This window comes from Aulonocara stuartgranti, assembly GCF_965226115.1.
Source record: "Aulonocara stuartgranti genome assembly, chromosome: 3".
NCBI classification, from domain to species: domain Eukaryota; kingdom Metazoa; phylum Chordata; class Actinopteri; order Cichliformes; family Cichlidae; genus Aulonocara; species Aulonocara stuartgranti.
The window spans coordinates 49010545-49021420 of record NC_138941.1 but is presented as its reverse complement, the minus strand read 5'-3'; the positions used below and the strand labels follow the sequence as shown (position 1 = coordinate 49021420).

The following is a 10876-nucleotide window of genomic DNA, read 5'->3' as shown; positions in this document are numbered from 1 at the left end:
GCCACCGAGGTACCCCCACATACCAAGTACGGTTCGGACCAGCAAAGGAGGCACAGCGGTGTAAAGCAAGTCTGCAGTCCAGGTTTTAATCAGTGAAAAAGCAACAACATACAGAAGTTCTTTCAGAGACTACAAAGACTTTTATTCCACATAAAAACAAAACCCCACCGTTGTTAGCGCTCAGGTGGTTACTGAAGTTTAAAATGACCTTAGGACACTTTATGCAAAATTAGTCCCCAAAGAATCAACATGATGGATCTTAAAATTCATAACTGTGTTTTCATACCATTCACCCAAACACCCTCCTTATGATACATTTAAAAACTTTAACCGCAGATCAGTGTTAGGGATCACGTGTACTTTGCCCTGATCTCTGCTAATGCATAAAACTTCTTGAATTAAGCAGAGTACTCTTTAAGCTTTGCAACACCGTGTTCTCCCTAGAGGGGCTATAAAATCCTTTATTACAGTGCATTATCTTAAATTTTTGTGTCTTGTGTTTCTGGCATAGACTTTTCTGCAGCTTGTTTAGCACCACAGGATCCTAACTAGGTCCTCTTCGGTTTTGGACTTGCTATATAGTTTTTATTCACATGTTTATTTGCTACAGTCCCAATTTCAATCCTAACCATAAACCCGGTAGCACTACAGTTATAACCTTGCACTATAACATTACTAAGGTACTTCATCAAATTTGATTTCAGAATTTTTTAGCAAACTTACTAGTGTAGAGCTTTCAAAGTTTTTAGAAAGTTACACAACGTATTTCATGTTTTAAGATGAGAAAATGTTAAGTCCAACTTGTGATTAGATGACTTTTAAATCATACAAAAATGCAAGAATCACTTCACCTGTGATGCTTTAAAAATTCACAATAAAATCCTCCCAAAAAGTGCACCTTTAAATTATTCCACTGCAGGTCTTGATTCTGGTTTCTTTCACTCCAGTGATTGTAACATAGATAGTGTAATATTGCAAAGGTTGGATGCTGAGATGGTTGCTTACTGTGATTATGTGTGCTTATCAGTCCCAGTGTGTGCACATACAGTTTGATCACACAGTAACTTCAGCAGCATGTGTTCATATAAGTTCATGCAACAGTCTTTATGCTTCACACCACATTTAGAGGAAGGCGCGTGTGAAACGAGACAACAGGTACGTTTTTATAGGACGGAGGTTTTATTCTGTACTATTCTACTAGCAGCTTTCCTCCGTCAGGAAAAAGTGACCTGTAATAAAGTGGCAGGAATGTAACGTGCCGGGGCCTAAGGAAAAGAAAAGAAAAGGTTTAAAGTCAAACTCACAGCCTCGAGCGGTGGTCTGGAGTCAGGAGAAAGAATATCCATCCGCGAGGTTCAAACATAATGATTATTTACAGCATACTTTAACACGCGATACACTTTTGGGCATTTGGACCTTCGTGGCTCACACTTACGACCAGATCTTGTTTCGCAAATCACCCCAAATTTATTTTTAATTAATTATCTGTCTTGGGGAAGGTGCACATCCCTGATATCACTGCGCACCGCTTGTGGAAAGTAGATCCGGTGGGCAGGTTTACGAGTTCAGAAAAAGTGAGAGAGAGGGAACTGCAGAGGCGCACGGTGCCAGAGCCAGGACCACTGGGAGTCTCTGCAAGCGCAACAACCGCCGACACGCCGAGAAGAAGAACGAGTTTCTTTATTTCTTTTCCACAGTGTTCGTGGGGGGAGCAGGGCTATGACACGCGTATAAAGAGCCCCAAAGTACAGTGCTAACGCAGGCGGATCTTTGTTTTATTCTCCCCAAAAGATGAGTAAAGACTCAAAGTGCCTGCGACAGCTCGGTGCGACTCTGCTACTAGTCCTGTTCGCCGGGGTGCAGCGATCCGACTCTGCGGTAAGTACGCTTCCAGTTCCTTGCACTGATTTTTCCCCCGCTGCAGGAGAACCTGCAGAGACCCACCGGCTCCCTCAGCGAGCGAGTAAAGTTTCTAAAATAGAGAGTCTGCTTTATAACAAGTGCTTCTGCTCTAATAATAATGATCCCGGTTGCCGTTTCCGTTTTACTTGCAAATAAAAACCATGTAATTACACCAATGATACACCTCCGCGCTCAGCTTTCATGGCTTTTTGACTGCTAGGATCACCTTCGCAGGACCTGCAGATTTTCTTGGTGGGAGATCGGACGAAGTTTCTGTCCTGCCCCCTTCGTGCGCATCTTCGCGTTTCGCGTACCTGCGGTTATTTTTTTTCCGCCCTGTGTCTGTATTTTGTTCCTATTCTCGCGTCAAGAACTCGGACGGATTCTAAACTCGGCGTGTGGAGAGAAAGCGGCGCGCCGATGCTTCCCTTAAGAGCCCGCTTGTGTTCGGATTGAACCTCGAACAGCGGGGCTGCTGTTCAGTCTTTTGTGCGTAATTTTGTTTTGGTGTCCTGAAAGAGGGAACTGTGCGTTTTTCTCTCCAGGTGTGTGCAGGTGTGCTTTAAGTTGACAGCAGCTGCTTTCAGACTCACACTGAAGTGTAGAGAAATGAAACCCATATTTAGTGCAGCTGATTAGTCTTTGCATTTGAGAGATGATTCAGAAACAGCAACACAGGTGGGGAAGTGTATGAGCGCGCTCGCACTTTTCCTCTCTTCGCCCTCCACATCTGTTTAAACTAGTGCCTCCTCATCCTCAGCTGTAGATCTCTAACATGTCGGGATGCCGATGCATCACCAAATCAGTGCAAGTGTCTCTCACTCAGGCTCCTCATCTAATATATTCCATGAATATTCCCTCGTCATTAATTATTAATGAGTCGTGGCTGCACGCCCACCACACACCAGGCGTGTCCAATCAGGTCTGCCAATCAGGTCTGTTTGCCGTTCTGTAAGTCCTCTAACACAGCTATTCGTGGTATGAGTGGGGTTTTTCATGTTTTTCAAATTATGCAGGAGACATTTGTGTGTTTGAAGATTTTATGGATTAGATTCAGTGTTTTGATGGCAACTGGAACACTGAACAGAGTATGAGCATCCTGTGAAATAACAAAAACAGCACAGGATCAGGTCTAAGACTAAAAAATCAGCATTTGAGAGTTGAGAGTTGTCTGCTCAGAGTTTATAAAGTGATTAGAGATGAAGAATAAATCAACAGATAGAAGCTCTTTCCTCTCCTTCAGCTGTAATATGTCAAAACTATGGTTTGACCTCTTCCCTGCTTTGCTTGGAAGTTGTCTCGGTATGACAGAGATTAAGTTTACTGCAATATTTCACCAAGGCCATGAAAGTTTATCAAGAACCTTGAAGTAAACTGTTAAAAGGGTGGAAAAAAGAGAAAATGAACTAAAAAACGTATAACTTTAATTAAGATAGTTACTTGCTATATTAACGGTTTTTTGACATTTAAGCGTAATGATACACAAAAAAGTCACTGAATTTTCACAAATGGTCATTAATGTCTCAATAGATAATAGTAAATTAGCTGTGTGTTTTGGAGCATTCCTTTAATTTAGTGTGAAAGAAGACTCTTTAGGGAATCAAAGTTCCCCTTTCTCCATTAAAGCGCTCATTGAGTCCCCCTAGTGGAGACAGTCTGTCCTGATGTCACTGCTAGCACAAGAGATTGAAAGAAATGATATTTTGTGGCATGTCTTTGTCTAAATTTCCAAACTTGCGGGATAAAAACCCCCCTAAAATCAAAGACAAAGCAGCTATGTTCCTGTAACTTAAGCTGACATTGTTTTCAGGTTTAAAACAAACAGACTGGTGTATGTGCGGAGAGTTTCTCATTAAGTTTGAAGGAGAGAGCGTCATAAGTCATTTTTATTGCTCTCTCTCTCTCTCTGTGTGTATTAATCCTCACAGATATCAATCTCCATTCAGCCAGGTGAGGGGGTTCAGCGGTAATGTATACCTGGAGGTTTTCCTTTGAACCCGTCATGCAGTGCAAACCACAAACACACACTTAATTTGATGCATGCTTTTTGCGTAGCAAGGGAGGCGCACACCTATATACACCCGCTCGCCCTACACGTGACCCACATCTCAGGTGGAGTCTGTGCAGGGGCTGATCTGTCTGCATGTATGTGTGTGTTTGTGGTGAGAGTTATAGTCAAAACATCCTGACATTGCGGAGATTTGGAGATCGGCAGAGGAGTATCAGCTAACACATCAGAGCTGCAGCTTCCACGATGTCTTCTTCTTCTTTGGTGTTTGGTCTCATTTTTGTCCCCCGATTTGTTTCCTAGGATCTTCTGTCTTTTGTCAACTCTTCTTTAATCGGTCTCCCGCCATCCACTGCACTCGGTCTCGTTCCCTCATGTAGCGCCATGATGATGACGATGACAATAATCAGTCTTGGCAGGAATTTTCCAGATGCAAGATGTACTGATCATTCAATCAATCCTCTGTCTAATAATAATCACATTTATAACCACCATAAATCAGCCTGCGCATCATGCAAGTTCAACGAAACAAATTCGCTCTTGGAACTCCTTCTCACTAGCAGAAATGGTAACGTTCAGAAAAAAATCAAACATGGACAGAACCTGGTCAATTTCTTGCCAAAATTCCCCTGGCTCTGACTTTCATTAAACCCTTTTTTGGTACTAGGCTTCTGGCACCGGCACTCTTCAGTTCTTGAGTGTGTCAGCACCACATTAGTGGAAACGTTTCACCTGTTTACCTTCTCCTTCTCCTTTCACCTTCTGTATCTGCCTCCCACTGCTCCACCTTTGTGTCTGTCCTTGAATGCAAATTCCATTTTTATCTAGCTTAAGGCTCCATAAGCAAGCAGCAGTGGAGGGAGCAACTCTCCAAAGACTTCCATGGATGGATATATATTTGAATATTAGAATCAACTATACGTGTACCCTGCAGGTTTGTCAAAAGATTCATTTTATTATTCAATTAGCATTTGAATTAATACTCAACAGCATCAACAGTTCCGTCTTTGCCTCCTCTAGTCAATAAACAGCTTCACACAGCAGTGATGCAGTCAGAAAGCCCTTCCCCCTCATTAGCAACTCAAGCAGTTGATGTTCACAACCCTCAACAGTTTGGAGAATTTCAGGAAGTCAGGTTTCAACAATGCTGGAGTATTGTAAAGCTTGTGGGCGTGCACACAGTACTGTCCAAAAGTTTTAGGCAGGTGAGAAAAATGCTGTAAACAAAGAATGCTTTCAAAAGTGGAAGTGTTAATAATTTATTTTCATCAATCACCAAAATGCAGTGAATGAACAAAAAGAGAAATCTAAATCAAATCAATATTTGGTGTGACCACCCTTTGCCTTTAAGGCAGCATAAATTCTTCCAGGAACACTTGAACACAGTTTTTAAAGGCTCTCGCCTGGTTGCTCCAAACATCTTGGAGAACTAACCACAGATCTTCTGTGGACATAAGCTTCCTCATATCCTTCTATCTCTTCATGTAATCCCAGACACACTCCATGATGCTGAGATCAGGGCTCTGTGGGGGCCATAACGTCACTTCCAGTAATTCTTGTTCTTCTTTATGCTGACAATAGTTCTTAATGACTTTGGCTGTATGTTTGGGGTTGTGGTGTTGTGTCATAATGTGCATCTTGTATAATATCTTTGGCCAATCAAAAATCTCGATCCATCCACAGCTGCAACCCCAGTTGGAAGTAGATTTATCAAAGGGGTGGGTATTTACTCAAGGGGCACATGAGAAGCTGGGATTGTTTTGGATTGCAACACCAATAATCTCATAAAGAGATAAAATTAATACTGAGCAGAACTGAGTTCAGCTTATTGTTGTGGCCCTCCACAACAACCCCAGTTTCTCATGTGGCCCCTCGGGTAAATGAATTGTCCCCCCCCTCCTTTATCAGATAGTTTCTGTTTAGTTATCATTAAGGTAGCAGCTAGTGGTCATGCCTAATAATAAAACTTTCTGTAACATTATAATAGACTAATTTAAAAGTATAACACAATTATTTGTGTCAAACTCCAACTCCGAAGCTAAGAAAATTCTACCAGCAACCAGGCAAAAATGGCAGCCGCCAACTTCATCAACCCTGTTTGCTCACAGAACTACCTCACATACTTATCGTTGTTTTGTTTGTTTGGCACTACCTAAAATTGTTGTCATACCCCACCCCAACCTTACCCCTCCACTCCCGTGGTATTAAAAATGGTATTCGATATGAAATTCTAGTATCAAGATAGTGTAAATGGTGTGGTACTTATATAATGCTACGTGTTCAATACTTCTATCTAACATTAACATTTCTCTTACTCTTATGAATCTATTCGAGGCACCGTAATGTCACCTAAACATACTTTGACAAACCTCCATTATTCTAATTTGTTGCTAACCTGCTCATCCTTCAGTCTCTGTGTATTTGTGGCAGAACTTACACAGTGGTGTCAATGACCTTCGGATGCTGTTAGGATTAACAGGTGGTCAATGGGAGCAAAACCAAAAGCTAAAAAGCTAATTACCCGGATTGAGTACAGACATTTCTCTTCCCCCGTCCTTTGCTGCTTTGTCATTTATTCTCTTTGCATGAAGAAGCAGACCTGATGTAGAAGCCAAAGTGAAAATAGCCAAAGATGCAACAATGACAGATTTAGCTGTAGCCCTATACTACTGGATACCAGTAGTATAGTATAGTAATAGTAGTACTCTAATACAGTGTTTCCCAATCTTTTGGAGCCACGGCACATAGTTAGAAAAATTACATGGCACACCACCAAACAAAAATGACACAAAAAGCATTTTGTTCACCTGGTAGACCGGAATTGGCTCAGTTTGTCCCCAGTATACCTTTTTTGCTTTCTTCTGAACACTACTGATGCTAGGGCTAGATTTACTACTTTTTCTTTAAAACATTTTTTTCTATTGCTATCACGCGCTGTGTCCTCTCACAGCATGACTATTATAGCATTTCTTCTTCATCTTCTTCTGTTTTACTGGCAGTTTGCAACCTATTTAATTAGAGCAGGTAGTTGTACTGCCCTCTAGTGGAAGAGAATGCAATTGTTCTGCCCGCGACTCATGCCGATCGCCTAAGAGTACCAATCAGGTGGAACTAAATAATCTTCCACAGCACACCTGATCCTTTCTCGCGGCACATAATGGTTGGGAAACACTGTTCTAATATATCTGCAGTAGTAATAGCGGAGCACTTGCATCAATTGCAAAGCTTCACCTAAACCCACAATTTTCAGTTTCATTCTCCTTGTTGTGGAATTCAAACACCTCCTCAACAATTTGCTAGTCAAGGCTTGCGTTTTTATTTCCATCTGGTAAATAAATTGTTACGTGATAAGAGCAATATGTTGTGACTAATAAGACCCAAACAGGTCGCAGACGTGGGTGTCTGCATCACGATTTTCCATGAGTTTCATTTTCTGCTAATTCAGACTGAAACAGCATCCAGTCATTTCCCTGTTGCCTCCTCTTCATTGGTCTTTAAATGTCAGGCTAGTGTGGACATCAGATTTACATGGACATCTTTGGTGTACTCACAGCTGAAGACATTTTTATTTAGAAAAGCATTTGATTAATTTCTTCTTATGCTGTTTTTATAGTTTTATTGTTTTACATTGTTTTATTTACTGTTATATTGTTTTATATTCCCATTTTCTGTGTTGTAAAGCACTTTGTGATTTTTATCTGTGAAAAGCGCTATATAAATAAATTTTACTTACTTACTTACTTACATTGGTGTAGTAGAAGCAGTAGAAGTAGAGACCACAGTGATGTATGTTGTGTTACCAGGTGTATTCATTTATTTGACATTTTGAAAAAAATTTAATGCAGAGAATAAAAAAAGTACGTATGATACGTCTTAAAAGCCGTCCCTAGTGTATACTAGGAGCAAAACCAGGGAAACTGGCAAAAGGTAAATGACTCTAGTAGACAGAATTTAATAATCCCAAATAATCATACCAGCTTTTTCTGGTGGTGCTTTAAGAGGTGAGAAGTTATGTGTGCAGGGATCAGACTTTGGATAGACTTGGATATTTTAAAGGCTTTTGAAGGTCATACAGAAATGAACAGGAAGCCACTGGAAGGACGTGAGGATGGTTTTCTTGTTGGCTTCAAATAGCTATAAGCAGAAAATCTCACTTCACTGAGCAACCACACTAGAGATAGGTGATAGTAGAGCTGATAAAGTCACAAATAAGGACTTTACCCCCAAAGGATGGCTGATCAGGGAGTTACAGGTGGATGATATCAGTGTCTACTTGAAGTGCACCATCAATTGATGGCTTGTAGGGGCTGTAGTGGCAGTAGTAGCGGGTTTGATTATATTGGCAGTAAAAGATCAACCAGAACAGTAGTAGTTGTAGTTTTAGAAGGAGAAGTTGTACCTGAACTTACATTACAGTAGGTGTAGCAGTAGTAGCAGCTCTAGCATGAGCAACAACAGTAGAAGGACACATGATATTGAAATAAAAGTGATATTTAAATGCTTTTTGTCATTTTTGCAACAGCAGGGTTAGTAGTAGTAGAATCTAACCCTAACCCTGAAATCAGCAAGTAATCATGAAGGCTGCAGCCTAATGTACACAAGTACTTTTCAAAATGGGAATTTTTTTCATCTCTTTAAAAAAAAAAATTTATCCACATGAAAATGCGAAATAACCGATCTGAAGCAATGTCAATACCATGCCAAAGCAACAGGTGGTGATATAACCTTAACCGTGAAGAAATGTTGGCCAATCAAAAGCTCAGCTTTGAAGCTGAGTGCTTCAAAATCTCCACCCTGGCAAGAGTGTCTGTAACGCTCCATTTTCAGTAGGGATGGGTATCGTTTAGGTTTTATCCGATACCGGTGCCAAATCGGTACTTTTGAAACGGTGCCGGTGCTCAAACCGGTGCTTAAAGAATGGAGAACACAAAATTGGTCCAAAAACCTCTCATGTTCAGCTGTTTTTTTGTAAAAAGATAACAATGTTAGCCTTTTCTGCAGCTATAGGGGATTTATGGTATCACTCTTGGCTGGAAGCAGTGCTTAATCAATGGAAAAAACACAAACTTTGTCCAAAACCTCTCATGTTTAACTGTTTTCCACTTTTTCTTTGGTCATTTTATCCTTTTTGGCCAGGGTGAAGGGAGTATCTGCCATCAAACAACAAGACAGCCGCATGTAGCTATGATGATGTTTGCTAGCTCACCTTACATGCATTAATGTAATAACGTGGTTAGCCTACTCAACGTAAATTACACACGAGCAACATTAAGCTACTCACGCAGAGAAGAACGGCTGCTGCTGCATCATCATCCTCATCATTTCTGCTACACTGGCAGGGCTAGGGGCCAGGACTCTCCTCTTTGGGTTTGTGGGGGATGTTGCTAAATCCGGGTCCGATAACAGGCAACCCACCCGCAGTAGATGCGCTCGGTGTGAGGTCTCGCAGCAAGCTATCAAATACGGCGCATTTCTCAGCTTTAAAAAAAACCCCGCTATGCGTCGCCAGGTGTTTCATCGGATTCAAGGTGTTACCTCCTTTGACAGTATCACAGTATCAGCTTAAAGCACTTGTTGCAGACTTGTTTGCATATTTTGCTGTGAAGTACAGCCAGACTTTTGACCGCTTCGCCTTGGGCATTTTTAATCTGTAGCTCTGCTCTAAAAGAACGTACGTACCTGGACCCGCCTACTATCCTCGGAAACGTAAAATGATTGGCAAGAAGTGTATCACTGCTCAGAAAAAAAAGCACCGAAATAAAGCACCGAAATGTGCGCTGCTTTTCGGTCTGGTTACTACCGTTTATGTCAGAACCGGTGCCATCATGCCCTAATTTTCAGTGAACCAAAATGTCGTTTACGTGTGGACGAATGTCCAAAAACGCATAGAAAAAGCTAAATTGACCAAAATACATGCATGTAGACGTAACCTAATGCAGCCAACAACAAGCTAATACTGAGAGCTGAATGAATGCTATAACTATTTCATATGGATAAAACCAGCAATGTTACCTATAGAGCAGGGGTGGGCGATATAGCCTCAAAATTACATCGCAATATTTCTTGATCAGAATACGTTGTGATTCTGAAATTTGCGAAAATTATATTGAACAAAAAATACAGATGATTGCAGTTTGCATTTGTTAGTGTAAAGTAAATAAATCCTTATTTTCCAATGAAATACTGCCAGTCATGATAGGGTACTAAGTATAAAATTAACATTTTAAATAAACGATCTGCCACCACATCATTGTTTTAAAGCATCCATCCATTCTCCTCCTCTTTTCCTTATGAGGGCTCAGGGGTGGTGGATGTTTTGTTTTGGTATTGAGGTCTGGTATTGGTACAGACTACTAAATTTCTGGTGTCATTGCATTCCCAGTTCTCACTACTGTAAGATTTCAGTCAGGTTAAAGTTGAGTGTACCTACGTGGAGATGCACGTTACTGCTATAGATGTAAGCTGCCATCATAAGGGCTTCAGTGTCTTATCCATTTCATCTTGTACTTCTAGTCTAGTCATACCTGTTCTTTGATCTGTTCGCACTTCTCAGTATCCTAGCAACATCACTGAAAACATTAAAGTGGGAAGGAGATCTCTCTTTAAATGGAAGGAGGTTGTGCTTTTAAGAGGATTGAAGGTTTGGTGGAGAGATTAAGGTTTCGATCATGTGATGACCTTTTGGTGATGATTCAGACCTGGGATTTGTGTTTTACTGATTTTTTAGTTTTTCTGGCAGCCAGTTATGTTTTGCGCTGATGGAAATTTCAGATATATGTAACAGAACTTGCGATGAAACTGTTTATGTGGGAATCTTGTGGGATTTTTTCCCCCCTGTGTCTGAATGGAGTGTGTGGCTGTGATTCAGCGGGCTACCTGACAAATCCACCTACATGCTGTCCCCCTCAGACCCCTACTTATCTTTTCTTCTTGTTTTGCTGACCTCCTTTTCTGAAAGGACATCAT

General features: G+C 41.0%; 1 protein-coding gene across 1 annotated transcript in view; it reads left to right on the top strand.

Moving 5' to 3' along the window:
• Nucleotides 1–1560: 1560 nt before the first annotated feature.
• The window catches only part of col4a5 (collagen, type IV, alpha 5 (Alport syndrome)), a 66668-nt gene continuing 57352 nt past the window's right edge, over nucleotides 1561–10876 (top strand). The window contains exon 1 of the mRNA XM_082528139.1: nucleotides 1561–1878. Coding sequence (XP_082384265.1) covers nucleotides 1792–1878 — 87 coding nt within the window. The 5' untranslated portion in view covers nucleotides 1561–1791. The remainder of the gene's footprint in view (nucleotides 1879–10876) is intronic.